Source organism: Lolium rigidum, chromosome 1 (assembly GCF_022539505.1).
Source record: "Lolium rigidum isolate FL_2022 chromosome 1, APGP_CSIRO_Lrig_0.1, whole genome shotgun sequence".
Lineage (NCBI taxonomy): Eukaryota > Viridiplantae > Streptophyta > Magnoliopsida > Poales > Poaceae > Lolium > Lolium rigidum.
Genome location: NC_061508.1, coordinates 321,363,751 through 321,380,083, shown reverse-complemented (window position 1 = coordinate 321,380,083; position 16,333 = coordinate 321,363,751). Strand labels below are relative to the sequence as shown.

The 16,333-nt window shown below is 41.5% G+C and overlaps 1 protein-coding gene across 1 annotated transcript; it reads right to left on the bottom strand.

The window, feature by feature from the left end:
* Positions 1-10,682: 10,682 nt before the first annotated feature.
* Positions 10,683-15,096, bottom strand: LOC124698438 (putative cysteine-rich receptor-like protein kinase 20). The gene is made up of 8 exons (XM_047230928.1): positions 14,603-15,096; positions 14,218-14,270; positions 13,476-13,561; positions 12,643-12,824; positions 12,320-12,521; positions 11,482-11,719; positions 11,231-11,384; positions 10,683-11,104 (listed from the first exon to the last, which is right to left on the bottom strand). The coding sequence occupies exons 1-8, from the start codon at positions 15,047-15,049 to the stop codon at positions 10,757-10,759; spliced, it is 1,710 nt and encodes a 569-aa protein (XP_047086884.1). The 5' UTR covers positions 15,050-15,096; the 3' UTR covers positions 10,683-10,756.
* Positions 15,097-16,333: the final 1,237 nt, after the last annotated feature.

Here is a 16,333-nt window from a genome sequence, read left to right as displayed (position 1 = left end):
CATCACTAGAGTAGCACATAGATGATATTCAACTAGATCACATAAAGAGAGAGATGAACCACATAGCTACAGCGGAGCCCTTAGCCCCGGGGTGAATTACTCCCTCCTCATCATGGAGACAGCGATGGCGGTGAAGATGGCGGTGGAGACGGCGGTGGAGATGACTCCGGGGCAATTCCCCGTCCGGCGGGGTGCCGGAACAGAGACTTCTGTCCCCCGAATCTTGATTTCGCGATGGCGGCGGCTCTGGAAGGTTTTCTCGGGTCTCGTCTTCTCTGTCAGTGTTTTTAGGTCAGGGACGACTAAATAGGCGAAGAGACGGAGTCGGAGGGGCCACGGGGTGCCCACACCACAGGGGGGCGCGCCCCCCCCTGGGCCGCGCCGGGGTGTGGTGTGGGGCCCCCCTGGCTCCCCTCTCGTCTTTCTCCGGTGTTCTGGAAGCTTCCGGGAATTATAAGGTCCTCGGTCTTGATTTCGTCCGATTCCGAAAATATTTCTTTACTAGGATTTCTGAAACCAAAAACAGCAGAAAACGACAATCGGCCTTTCGGCATCTCGTCAATAGGTTAGTTCCGGAAAACGCACGAATATGACATATAATGTGTATAAAACATGTAGATATCATCAATAAAGTACCATGGAACATAAGAAATTATCGATACGTCGGAGACGTATCAGCATCCCCAAGCTTAGTTATGCTCGTCCCGAGCTGGTAAAACGATAACAAAGATAATTTCTGAAGTGACATGCCATCATAACCTTGATCATACTATTGTAAAGCACATGAGATAAATGCAGAGATTCGAAGCAATGATGAAGATAATGAGTAAACAAATGAATCATATAACAAAGACTTTTCATGAATAATACTTTCAAGACAAGCATCAATGAGTCTTGCATAAGAGTTAACTCATAAGCAATAAATTCTTAGTAGAAAGCTTTGAAACAACACAAAGGAAGATATAAGTTTCAGCGGTTGCTTTCAACTTTAACATGTATATCTCATGGATAATTGTCAACACAAAGTAATATAACAAGTGCAATAGGTAAACATGTAAGAATCAATGCACACAATTTACACAAGTGTTTGCTTCTAAGATAGAAAGAATAGGTAAACTTACTCAACAATAAAGTAAAAGAATGGCCCTTCAAAAGAGGAAAGCATCGATTGCTATATTTGTGCTAGAGCTTTGATTTTGAAAACATATAGAGAGCATAAAAGTAAAGTTTTGAGAGGTGTTTGTTGTTGTCAACGAATGGTAGTGGGCACTCTAACCCCCTTGCCAGACAAACCTTCAAAGAGCGGCTCCCATTTTATTTATATTTTTGGGTGGCACTCCTTCCAACCTTTGCTTTCACAAACCATGGCTAACCGAATCCTCGGGTGCCTGCCAACAATCTCATACCATGGAGGAGTGTCTATTTTTGTTAATTAATTTGGGACTGGGAATCCCATTGCCAGCTCTTTTTGCAAAATTATTGGATAAGCGGATGAAGCCACTAGTCCATTGGTGAAAGTTGCCCAACAAGATTGAAAGATAAACACCACATACTTCATCATGAGCTATAAAACATTGACACAAATAAGAGGTAATAACTTTTGAATTGTTTAAAGGTAGCACTCAAGCAATTTACTTTGGAATGGCGGAGAAATACCATGTAGTAGGTAGGTATGGTGGACACAAATGGCATGAATATTGGCTCAAGTATTTGGATGCATGAGAAGTATTCCCTCTCAATACAAGGTTTAGGCTAGCAAGGTTATTTGAAGCAAACTCAAGTATAAAATGGTGCAGCAAGACTCACATATAAACATATTGTAAGCATTATAATACTTTACATCGTCTCCTTGTTGTTCAAACACCTCAACCAGAAAATATCTAGACTTAGAGAGACCAATCATGCAAACCAAATTTTAACAAGCTATGTAATTATTCATTAATGGGTACAAGGTACATGATGCAAGAGCTTAAACAAGATCTATATGAGCACAACAATTGCCAAGTATCACATTATTCAAGACATTACACCAATTACTACATGTAGCATTTCCCGTTTCCAATCATATAACAATTAACGAAGCAGTTTCAACCTTCGCCATGAAAATTAAAAGCTAAGAACACATGTGTTCATACGAACCAGCGGAGCGTGTCTCTCTCCCAAACAATCATTTATTCAAACAAAAACAAAAACAAAAACATACAGACGCTCCAAGTAAAGTACATAAGATGTGACCGAATAAAAATATAGTTTCAAGAGAAGGAACCTGATACTTTGTCGATGAAGAAGGGGATGCCTTGGGCACCCCAAAGCTTAGATGCTTGAGTCTTCTTAAAATATGCAGGGATGAACCACCGGGGCATCCCCAAGCTTAGACTTTTCATTCTTCTTGATCGTAGTATATCATCCTCCTCTCTTGACCCTTGAAAACTTCCTTCACACCAAACTCAAAGCAACTCATTAGAGGGTTAGTGCATAATCAAAAATTCACATGTTCAGAGGTGACACAATCATTCTTAACACTTCTGGACATTGCTCAAAGCTACTGGAAGGTAATGGAACGAAGAAATCCACCCAACACAGCGAAAGAAGCAATGCGAAATAAAAGACAGAATCTGTCAAAACAGAACAGTCCGTAAAGACGAATTTTAAAATGGCACCAGACTTGCTCAGATGAAAATGCTCAAATTGAATGAAAGTTGCGTACATATCTGAGGATCACTCACGTAAATTGGCATAATTTTCTGAGTTACCTACAGAGAATTAGGCCCAGATTCGTGACAGCAAGAAATCTGTTTCTGCGCAGTAATCCAAATCTAGTATCAACCTTTCTATCAAAGACTTTACTTGGCACAACAATGCAATAAAAATAAGATAAGGAGCGGTTGCTACAGTAGTAAACAACTTCCAAGACACAAATATAAAACAAAGGTACTGTAGCAAAATAACACATGGGTTATCTCCCCAGAAGTTCTTTCTTTATAGCCATTAAGATGGGCTTAGCAGTTTTAATGATGCACTCGCAAGAAATAAAAGTTGAGGCAAAAGAGAGCATTTGAGTCTAACACTCTTCCTATGCAAAGGAATCTTGTACACAAATAAATTCATGAAGAACAAAGTGACAAGCATAAGAGAATAAAACACGAGTAACTTCAAATTCTCAACATGAAGAGGGGAAACTTAATATTATTAAGATGCATATAACCATATTTCCCTCTCTCATAATAACTTTCAGTAGCATCATTGATGAAATCCACAATATACCCATCACTTAAAACATTCTTATCATGGTTCATATGCATAGAAATATCATTAATTTTGGCATAAGAAGAGTTATTCTCATTAATAGTAATTGGAGCAAGATTATTATCAAGAATTTGAACATGGTAAACAAGTTGCATATTAAAAGAATTGTTTTTAGTAATCCAATCATGACTATGACAAGTTTCATAAGGATAGTTATAACCTATATCATAGCATTCTTTATAATAATCATCAAAGATCGGAGGCACAGTGTCATCATAAGAAATAGAATAGTTATCTTTCACAGTCGGTTTATCTATGACCATACCATCATTGTTATTAGAAGGAGATGTATCAAGAACATAATGACCAGTAGCAAAAGGATTTTCAAACACCTCTTCCCCAAGCTTAGAGCTTTCTATATCATTATGGGAGGAAGCATGGATAGCACTGACACTATGGCAATTATCATTTTCAGAATTAGTTTCCCAGAGATTTGTAATATCAAAAGTAGTATGCTCATTCAAATCATGATCGCTAATGTATGTAAAGGGCATAGGAAGATCATCGTATTCAGATTCATTATCACAATAATCATTAGGAGCAACATACTTACGGTTACCTAGCGTTATCTCATTCACGCGGGGATACGCCGTTACCTCTTTCTTTTTATTCTCCTCCTTCTTCTTCTTCTTCTTCTTCTTCTTCTTCTTCGTTCCCTTCTTCTTCTTCTTCTCTTCTTCCCTCTCCTCGCTCCCTTCTTTAGGAGGAAGAGGCTTGAAGGGTGTCTTGTCCGCATAACCTGATTTACTTTTAGAAACAATAGAAGAAACTTGGGAGGATCCCTCCTTTTCATTAATTAATTGAAAACACACAGCGGTCCTATCATATTTTGGCAAGGTGTCATCTTCTAAAATATTCTGTATGTAAGTATTTGTATGGCAATTATTAATGCAGTAAGAAAGACACCCATGCAGGACATCATCAATATCAAGATCGTTAATATTTAACAAAGAAATTTTTCTTGATAACTCTTGACACTTCAAAAATAAGGTAAGTTCATCATGCTGATTAGGAATGATTTCATCATCACAATACAAATTTGCAGCACTCATGGGGTTCGAATTATCATTGGAGGAGCATTGAAAATTAAAATGACCAACTCTATGGCAAAGTTCACAAATAAAAGGATAGAGGGCACACACTTTTTCTCCAAGATCATCTAGAGCTCTAGACCACTTTCTAGTTTTTTCATTTCTGTGATGGATACAATATTCATCTTCTATTTGATTAATTCCACAAGGTCTATGTATTCCACAAAAATTAACATGCTTATAGGAAATAGCATTCTTAGGAGTTTGAGCACGCTTATTGCAATCATTAACAACAATTTCATTCTTCATGCAAGCGTCTTTAAAAGGTTCATGATACTTATCAAAATTCTTCCTAGGCAATTCAATGTGAGAAGCAAAAGCTTTATAAAGATTTGCAGCAACTTGAGAGTCAAGACCATAAATAGCACTCATATTTTGAAATTTACCACTATCCATGAAAGTTTCAATGCATTCATAATCATAATTTATACCTGACTCTTTACCTTTGCCGTTCTCCCAATCTTCAGCGTTCTCCTTAATCCGATCAAGAAGGTCCTGATGGCGTGTAACTCACACGTTCGTTGGGAACCCCAAGAGGAAGGTATGATGCGCACAGTAGCAAGTTTTCCCTCAGAAAGAAACCAAGGTTTAATCGAACCAGTAGGAGCCAAGAAGCACGTTGAAGGTTGATGGTGGCGAAATGTTCTGCGGCGCAACAACAGGGATTCTGGCGCCAACGTGGAATCTGCACAACAAAACCAAAGTACTTTGCCCCAACGAAACAGTGAGGTTGTCAATCTCACCGGCTTGCTGTAACAAAGGATTAAACGTATCGAGTGGAAAATGATTGTTTGCAAGAAAATAGTAAAACACAATTGCAGTAGATTGTATGCTATGTAAAGAATAGGACCGGGGTCCACAGTTCACTAGAGGTGTCTCTCCCATAAGATAAAAGCATGTTGGGTGAACACATTACAGTCGGGCAATTGACAAAATAGAGAAAGGCATAACAATGCATGTACATGATATGATAAATATAGTGAGATTTAATTGGGCATTACGACAAAGTACATAGACCGCCATCCAACTGCATCTATGCCTAAAAAGTCCACCTTCGAAGTTATCATCCGAACCCCATTCAGTATTAAGTTGCTAAGCAACAGTACAATTGCATTAAGTATGGTGCGTAATGTAATCGACAACTACATCCTTAGACATAGAATCAATGTTTTATCCCTAGTGGCAACAACACATCACAACCTTAGAACTTTCTGTCACTGTCCCAGGTGTCAATGAAGGCATGAACCCACTATCGAGCATAAATACTCCCTCTTGGAGTTAAGAGTACAAACTTGGCCAGAGCCTCTACTAATAACAGAGAGCATGCAAGATCATAAACAACACATAAACAATAGATTGATAATCACCATAACATAGTATTCTCTATCCATCGGATCCCGACAAACACAACATATAGTATTACATATAGATGATCTTGATCATGTTAGGCAGCTCACAAGATCCAACAATGAAGCATAACAAGGAGAAGACGACCATCTAGCTACTGCTATGGACCCATAGTCCAGGGGTGAACTACTCACTCATCACTCCGGAGGCGATCATGGCGATGAAGAGTCCTCCGGGAGATGAATCCCCTCTCCGGCAGGGTGCCGGAGGCGATCTCCTGAATCCCCCGAGATGGGATTCGCGGCGACGGCGTCTCTGGAAGGTTTTCCGTATCGTGGCTCTCGGTACTGGGGGTTTCGCGACGGAGACTTTAAGTAGGCGGAAGGGTAGGTCAGGGGGGCTCACGAGGGGCCCAGATGACAGGGCCGCGCGGCCAGGGGCCAGGCCGCGCCGCCCTATGGTCTGGCCACCTCGTCGCCCCACTTCGTTATCTCTTCGGTCTTCTGGAAGCTCCGTGCAAAAATAGGACCCTGGGCGGTGATTTCGTCCAATTCCGAGAATATTTCGTTACTAGGATTTCTGAAACCAAAAACAGCAGAAAACAACAACTGGCTCTTCGGCATCTTGTTAATAGGTTAGTTCCAGAAAATGCGTAAATACGACATATAATGTGCATAAAACATGTAGGTATCATCAATAAAGTAGCATGGAACATAAGAAATTATCGATACGTTGGAGACGTATCATGTCCCTTTTAAACTCTTCTTTATTGCTCGTGAATGATCCAGAACAAGTAGTATCCAGCAAGGTCTTATCTTGAAAAGAAAGTCTTGCATAGAAATTATCAATGATGATATTACCTGGAAGCTCATGATTGGGGCATTTGAGCATTAAAGTCTTCAATCTCTCCCATGCTTGGGCAATACTCTCTCCATCATGAGGCCAAAAATTATATATATGGTTTCGATCTTTGTGAATTTCACTTGGAGGATAGAACTTGGAATAAAATAGAGGCACAATATCCTTCCAATCAAGAGAGCGCCCGTCCTTCAATAGTTTATACCAATGCGCCGCTTCACCAGATAGCGACATAACAAATAATTTCTTTCTAACTTCATCCATTGAAATACCTGCACACTTGAATAACCCGCATAATTCATGCAAAAACAGTAAATGATTCCTAGGATGGACGAGTTCCATCCCCTTCATAGCTGTTATCCATAACACGTTCAATAATTTCCATAGATATTTTATACGGAATACTTTCAGCGAGTGGATTTAAAATATCGAAGCATCATTAGAGTTATCGCATATGGGAGATAAAGCATCATCAGAGCAAAATATTTCTTCTAAAGCGGAGGAGCAAAAAAAATTATTTTTATGTAAACTAGCTTCCCCAAGCTTAGACTTCTTCATAGCATTAGCAGTAATTGCATTCATACTAATAACATTGCTATTATCATGTAAATAAGGTTCCATAGGGTTTTTAATTTTCACATCAAACAATTCTAAATTAGGAAAAAGATTAAAAAGCTCACCAAATTTTTTGTTGTTTTCCATTATGCCTAACTAGTGAAAATAAAAACAAGAAACAAAAAGATGCAATTGCAGGATCTAAAGGAAATAGCTTCGAGCACACACACAATGGCGCCAGAAAAGTACTGTTACCTGGAACCGAAGTATGAGTGCTTTTTACCTTTTCTCCACGGCAACGGCGCCAGAAAAGTGCTTGATGTCTACGGGTGCTTTTATTCTTGTAGACAGTGTTGGGCCTCCAAGAGCAGAGGTTTGTAGAACAGTAGCAAGTTTCCCTTAAGTGGATTACCCAAGGTTTATCGAACTCAGGGAGGAAGAGGTCAAAGATATCCCTCTCAAGCAACCCTGCAACCACAAAGCAAGAAGTCTCTTGTGTCCCCAACACACCTAATAGGTGTACTAGTTCGGCGAAGAGATAGTGAAATACAAGTAATATGGATGTATATGAGTGGTAATAGCAATCTGAATAAAATATGGCAGTGAGTAAACATGCAACAAAACAGTAAACAAACGGAGATTCGATGCTTAGAAGCAAGGCCTAGGGATCCTGCTTTCACTAGTGGACACTCTCAACAATGATCACATAATAGGACTACTCTACACCCTTTTGTTGGATGATGAACACATTGCGTAGGATTACACGAACCCTCAATGCCGGAGTTAACAAGCTCCACAATTCAATGTTCATATTTAAATAACCTTAGAGTGCAAGATAGATCAACATAATTACACCAAGAACTAACATAGCATGCACACTATCACCATCACGCCATGAAGGAGGCATAGATCACGTCAACACTATCATAGTAATAATTAACTCCATAACCTACAAGAGATCACAATCATAGCCTATACCAAGTACTGCACGAGGCACACACTGTCACCATTACATAGTGCAGGAGGAATAGAGTACTTTAATAACATCACTAGAGTAGCACATAGATGATATTCAACTAGATCACATAAAGAGAGAGATGAACCACATAGCTACAGCGGAGCCCTTAGCCCCGGGGGTGAATTACTCCCTCCTCATCATGGAGACAGCGATGGCGGTGAAGATGGCGGTGGAGACGGCGGTGGAGATGACTCCGGGGCAATTCCCCGTCCGGCAGGGTGCCGGAACAGAGACTTCTGTCCCCCGAATCTTGATTTCGCGATGGCGGCGGCTCTGGAAGGTTTTCTCGGGTCTCGTCTTCTCTGTCGGTGTTTTTAGGTCAGGGACGACTAAATAGGCGAAGAGACGGAGTCGGAGGGGCCACGGGGTGCCCACACCACAGGGGGGCGCGCCCCCCCTGGGCCGCGCCGGGGTGTGGTGTGGGGCCCCCTGGCTCCCCTCTCGTCTTTCTCCGGTGCTCTGGAAGCTTCCGGGAATTATAAGGTCCTCGGTCTTGATTTCGTCCGATTCCGAAAATATTTCTTTACTAGGATTTCTGAAACCAAAAACAACGAGAAAACGAGCAATCGGCCTTTCGGCATCTCGTCAATAGGTTAGTTCCGGAAAACGCACGAATATGACATATAATGTGTATAAAACATGTAGATATCATCAATAAAGTAGCATGGAACATAAGAAATTATCGATACGTCGGAGACGTATCAATGACGAAGACGCTACAGTGCGCAGGGTAATAGAGGTCAGCGCCACAGAAGACAGGGAAGGACATCACGAGCTCAGAGTCAAAGCTACAGTCCAAGACCGGCTGATGTAGGCTAAGATTCCCTCTACCCGGGTTCCTTCTCATGTAAGCCTCCTCTCCACTATATAAGGAGAGGTGGCACTCCCTTCCACGGGACGATCCAACGATTCTAGGGTTTCTCTCTTTGTAGAACTTCTTCTTCTTCCTCTAGCCAAGGGCTGGAGGGAAATCATTGTAGCTCCTTGTGCGCTTATACAGATCAGACATGCAGGAGTAGGGGTGTTACCTCCTCACGAGGATCCCGAACCTGGGTAAAACTTGTGTGTCATCGTGTATTTCTTCTCCATCTCCTCCTCCTCCGGATCCCTCGGTGTGCATTGGCCCCAAGATAATCCTACCCATGGCATCTGTTTGTTCACCACGGCGACATTCTTCGACTACCAAAACGGCCACGACTTGCCCCTGGCCTTGCCAAGGGGAGACATGACTTGATCATTGTGGCAATGGCGAGGGCCATTGTGGACTGATGGGCGGGGCCACGTGCCAATGCCGACGCCAAGCGCATGTGACATTGATGGTGACGCAGAAGGCAAAGCTGCTCATTGATGGTGGCACAGAAAACCAGCGCCACTCGCCATTACTGAAGCGCGTGCAGAAGACTAAGCGGCCATGGAGACGCTGCCAGGCAGGCCCTTGGCGGAAGTGGGAAGAGACGCGAGCGGTCCGCGGCGCGACCGCACAATTTGAGCTTGGAATGGGCCAGTCCGTTGGTTTGTTTGCGTTGAACCGTTGGGTCGCGTTTTTGGTGTCTTCTTGTCCACGTGGACTAAAACGGACCGCCTCGGTTGATTTTTGTTGGGTCGCAGAGATGCCCTTAGAAACCTGACTGGTCCATCGTGAGATTCTGAAATCCTTATATCTGGATGCCTTAAATAGGAGCAATGCTATGTAGAGAACATCACTTATTTATAAATCCATGGTAAAACTCGTTAATAAAATGCGGTGTGCATTGATTGATATAAATGACAGTCTTAGTCCCCTTTTTACGAGAACCAACCTGAGGTTGGGTGGTTAGGAAGGTGGTTGTACCCCATCCCATCAGAGTTCAAATTTTAGATTTGATATTTGTGTGTCTCGTAAAGGCGGAATATTCTTTCAGTGGGAGCGACGTTCTCGTCGACAGCGAGGCGTCTGTGGCGACTTTGTTAATTTCAAGATACGATCTGCCAGCTCAGTCTTCAGAGGTGCTCATCGGGTAGGGGTTATGTGTGTGGGTTCATAGGAGTGAGTGTATGCACGTGTATGTGAGCGTCTGCGTCTATACTGTGTTTCTCTAAAAAATGTCCCCTTTTCAAAAAATATATAGTAATACTACTGAAATGAAGAAAAAGAATATTATTTTCGGATCAAACCTCCCAGGGTCATGTAATGTAAAGAAAACAATGAAAAAAGGAACTGAAATGAAGAATGGCCTTTTTTATTGGGACAAGGAGGATAACCGGCCCCATACATCTCCGCTAGGTGGTCCAAATACATTTTTGTAATTTTTATTATTTTTGGTGTTCTTTGTACTTTTGTTGATAATGATTAATAGATCGGTGGTCCTTTTCGCAAAAAATACTAGCCATGCAGGATAACACAGGAAAAGATGGAACAATTTATATTTATATTTCGAAGTAGATGGCAGGAAATCAGTCTACTACTACAACAGAAACATGTTGTTTGCACTCACAGAACTTCTTATCTATCTGTAATCTTGTACACCATCTCAGCTGTAAAATGGCCATGATCCTTACATTTTCATTACATAATATATGGTAATGAATGTTCATCATCATATCAAACCTCTGGGTCTAGAATGATTTGAACTCTAGTCGACATGGGAGCCGAACTCGTTATGGTTATGTCTATTGTTCTGCTTTCTTGGCCCGTATATGTTGATACCGCGTCTTCACCAGGACTCCCTTTACTCAGTGCGGTAGGCATCTTAGGCTCCATTGGCAAGCTCATGCTTTCAGAGTTCAGCATTGTAGCAACATCTGTCATGGTGGGCCGATCTGATGGATCTTCCTGAGTACAAAGCAGTGCCACCTGCCCGCATCGCGTTATCTCAGCCATGTCATATCTGTTCCCTAACGTCCGGTCCACAAGCTCATGCAACCTTTGTTCCTTCCACATATGCCATGCCTGAAATGTTTTTCAATATTTTGGCGTTAAAGAACTGTAAGTAGATTGATTCATAAATACTCCGTATGGCCTAAGTACAACAGACAATGATCATGAACATAGAAGAAATGTTGCATGTTCACTCACATCTCGTACAAGATCACCAACAGTATCACCTCGCTTGTCGAGTATGGTATTCTTACGTCCGCTAATGATCACCAGAACCAAGACGCCGAAGCTGAACACATCTGTCTTCATTGAGTAAACTCCTCTAGATGCATACTCTGGAGCTTTGTAACCACTGAAGAGTGAAAAAAGAGAGGTCAAGACTATAATATTAGAACATCTTAACACAAATGATGTAATCTATAAAGATTGATATATCAGGCAGCTCATACCAAGTGCCCACGACCCTGCTTGTATGTTCTTCTGCTGCGTATGAATTCAGTACTGTAGCTGATCCAAAATCAGTAATCTTTGGGTTCATGTTGCAATCCAAGAGGATATTATGTGGTTTCAAGTCTCTATGAACGATCCAGAACATGGAGCCTTTGTGAAGGTAAACAAGGCCCTCTGTTAACCCTGTAATTATCTTGAGTCGCTTAGACCAGTCTAGCAATGGCCTTTTTGTTATATCTGCAAAATGTTCAAAGAATGATCATCCTTTAGAAAAATGAACTGCAATTTCTGTTCTGCAATAAACCAAACTATAATAGGTTCAAAATCGATCATCATTCGAGCAACAAACAATCAGGTGAAGATAGAGGCCTAGAGCTTTTGTAGCCTTTCACTCTTTTCTGTCAATTGTAGGCATTCTGAATTCATGTACATATTTACTACTCCCTTTACATGTAAAAAAAAAAAATACTACTCCCTACATTCCATATAAGCGCCTATCTATAGTTGGACATAATAATTAAGAGTGTCGCTGAAATGTAGACTGCCCATCTCTTCTTCCACACAACATCACTAAATTGCCTCTCTTTACTCTCCAAAGCAAGGCATCCAAGGGTAAGAGAAGCTACTTGGAAAACAATAACTAAAGTTGCATCAGGAGTGCTTAAACCTTTAAAGTAATAAAGGCATTTTACCGACAAAAAAGTTGCATCAGAAGTGTAAAAGGACCAGTAATTTGACAAAAAATGGAGAGGCTTAATGGACACCTATTTTGAAAAGGAGGGAGTACGAATGAAATGAGGCACATTTGAAAATTAACTCCAGTAAGGGAAAACGTACCAGATATGTAACGGTCCAGAGAACCATTTTGGATGAGTGTATAGACTAAAATACTTTCTTTCCCATGAATGCACCACCCTAATAACCTAACCAGATTGGTATGCTGAAGCTTTGCAAGCTGCAATTCACTTTTGAAATCAAATACTGTTGCATGCTCATCAAGCCGTTTAATCGCAACCATAACTCCATCAGGTAACTGACCCTGCAATGGTTACTTAGGTAGTTCAGATAACAGTGTCTCAACAGAAATCAATGCTTTATTGGAATGGCAAGGAAGACAGGCATCCCTTAGTTAGTTGCTTCGTATGTTAGCTGATATTTACCTTGTAAACTGTACCAAATCCACCACACCCAATTATTGCCTTCTCTGAGAAATTATCTGTAGCATCCACGATCTGAAAGAAACTAAACTTTGAGAATCCCACGCAAGCCTCTTCTATACTAGTGCAAAGCTCCACAAGTTCTTCAATGTCAAAGACTTTCTGTTCTTGAAGGTCTGCTATTCCTGAGAGTCATGATAGTGTATCATTGTCATGAATGGGATTGCAAAAGTATTGGGATGACTAAGAGGATACAATATTATGGAGAACATGATCCACTATTTGTTGCACTGATCATCGACTTTCCGTCCTTAGGGACATCCATGTACAAGAGCGCCATCTTACGAGAAAATGGAGATTGTGATACAAGAAGTCATGAAATGTATTCATGACGTTTGTATTACACTATTACTCAACTCATATCTTTCATGTGGTTACTAACAGGAGTAATTGTGTGCCAAAAAGGAACTTCTCAATATAAAATTGTATATTCAGTAATTTGAAGGTCATTGTCTGTATCCTCAAGATATGTTTATTCCCATTAGGTAGTGCTAGTTCAAAACATGTGCTTATTCTATTTCGGCACAGTTGAAGTCTATCTAGTGCCGCGATTACTCATGAACGTTTTTGCACGAGCAAAATAAATATCAAAATCAATTAGATGGACAATTTTATTCTCTGTGCAATATATAAAAAACATGAGAAGCTGAGTATTGCAATTTACATCGAAATGATAAACCAATTCTGAAATAACTGAAGAAAATAACTTTGACGTGAAGCTTCAGTCTATTGGTTTCCATATCTGAGTAGATGGTCTATTAGAAGTAACCGGTTACCGGCAAATGGTTGATCTCCAACATTGCAAAGTTCAGTACCTCGCTGCACGCGTGCTTCAGTGAACTCCAAAGCTCTTGTTGAAAACCTAAAAATAGGTATATCTCACCATTACTATATTGATACGTCATCTACAAATGGTTTTAACAGTCCTAAAAAGTGGCAAAATTCACACACTTGAGTCTGCAAAACGACGAATTTAAGGCACATTCTTAAGCTTCACGCCAGTTCATTTTAAGAAGAAAAACATCATGCTTATCGACAAAGGTACTACAAATTTGTTGAATCATTTACTATATATTTAGGTAAAGAAACTCATATTTTAATTTTAAGCTGACTGATCTGCTGTACATCTACATTACATATGCATAATATACATATATTTAGCACCAAATGTGGTAATGAATCATCTAATATTCTTGTCACTGATCACTATGTCAGCATACGTAGTGGTTGATCTTCCACATTGCTATTTGATCAAAATAAGCAAGTACACCTTTCGATTCAATATTGATACTCCCCACGTCTCAAAATAACTGACTCCACCTTTTCTAGATGTATCTACACACTAAGAATGCGTCGAGATACAACCGTATCTAGATAAAGTTGAATCACTTAGTTTCTGACGAAGGGAGTACATTTGTTTGTAATTGTACATTAGTGCATGAGTAGTGTTCACTTTTTTGTGCGAATACAGGACTAATGTTTAAAATCTAATAAACTACATAATGAAAATTATCTGACCTGATGTGACGATTTGAACTATGTGTGATTACGTCGGCCACCCTTTCGCCAGTCTGCTAGACAAAGATAACAAAAATGACAAATATTATTGACGTAAATCGACGAGCACAGATTATGTGGTTGAGGCTAGCCTTATTATAAAGCGCGAACCACCCTATGAAATCAGAATTGCTAAATTCATGGCAGCAACAAATTTGATGATTTTTTGCAATTGGTCTCAAATTCAGATATGCCCAATTCCCAGGATCACTCAAACAAATCAGTTTCATCAGTCCACTCGAATTTAAATCATTTCCTCCCTCAGTCTCAGCCATAATAATACTATAAGCTTCAATTTTGAACAAAACTAATATAGGAACCAAGCAAGAAGCTGAACTATGGGTACCTTGACACGGCGATTATCTGTAGAATTGTCCACAAGGGCGATGAGCGGGATAAGGCGGATGAACATGTCGATCTCGTGCTGCGCAGCGCGGAGCTCGTCGGCCATCCGCGCGCCCAGGAGCAGGCGGCGGAGGTAGCCGCAGTCCTGGCACGCACTGACGAGCGCATAGCACCGCCGCAGCACGGCGCCGAGCTGCTCCAGCGGCCGCCTGGTGGCCTCCCGCCGCATCAGCTCTGCCAGCTCCAGCTCACCGAGCAGGCCGCCGATGAGCTCCACGTGCTGCGCCAGCCGCACGCAGGCGTCCCGGTGGCGGCGCGCCGCCAGGGCGGCCTGCACCACCATGGAGGCCAGCCCGAGCGCGTCCACCCCCACCAGCTGCGCCACGCTGGAGGCCTGGCTCAGAGTGCCCCAAAGGGTGCTCGAGGAGGTGTCCCATGGGGTCGCCATGGTCGGTGCTTCCTGATCCTGCGCGCTGCGGACTCTCCTGCCACAGGCACGAGGCGGGCTGGTCTCGTTGCCGGCCGGTTTGCCGCCATTGGCGGTCAAAAGCAAGACACGTATCGGTTGGTGAGCTTGCGTTTGACCGAAACTTTGACTAAGCCTGGACTTTCGTCGCGTTAGAATGCGACAGTTTTTTTTTTTTGCCAGAAATCAGGTCACTGATTTTTATTAAGTCTAAATCGATTTCTTAGCCATTTGATTTATCTCATGATCTGTGCTGATATTGGAAGTGCAAGAGGGTTGCAATTGCAACTGGTATTTCTTAGTTGCGCACGAATTGCAACTCAGATTTCTGAAACCGGATTGCAACTGGTATTTCTTAGTTCGTGCGTAAGCGCTTCCCTAAAACCGGATTGCCACTCACCTATATAGGTCTGCGAAAGGCAGAGTTCCGGAGGTCTACTGTCATGTCGGTCGGTGCACGCCAAAGGACGGGATGAGGAAGACGAAGGCAACGACATAAGGTTCTGAAAATAGGCAGTCACATATATGTCTCGTACAAGTGGCTAGAGTTTGGGTACGGGTTTATCTAGTGCGGGTCGGGAAGGTCGTGAAGCTTAGCCCACGTCCGAGTCGGCTCATCCATGATCCAATAAATCCGAAACGAAACAACTACGTCAAATTTTAATCTCATCCTCTTATAAATCACTCCACATTTCTCTCTACTAGCAATGTGTGACTAAACTTTATTCTCACCCCTTTGCCATACATGAATGGGCCAAGGAGAATTTTAAATTTTGTATTGGGTTTCAGGTAATGAGCTAAGGCCCAAGGCTAAATTCCAACACAACCTGCCCTACCCCTCAAACCAAACACAACATTGGTTGCAGTGCACTCTGATTAATAAAGCTTGTGCAAGAAATATATGCATTCTGTTATGCTACCTAATTAGGGAAAATAAGTTCATACATAGAAGCTCATCCCGTTTGCATCACATGATCACATGGAAGCGACTTGAGACGTTGCTGAAGCAACAAGTTAGATATAACATCACAAATTTATTTCTTTGAGATACCAGTTCGTGTCATGTCTCATTTTTATCCCTTGTCTGTCGTACAATTTAAGATTTAAATCCTTGTTTATCGTATACTGTTTTGAAATATTTGACGCTTTAGTGTCCCATAATGATGGAATTTTTCTTTTCCCTATGATAACTTCATCAATCTTAAAACCGTGACTCAGTCACTCGGAGGTGTCTATAGTGTGCATGCATGTATTCATAGATATGGG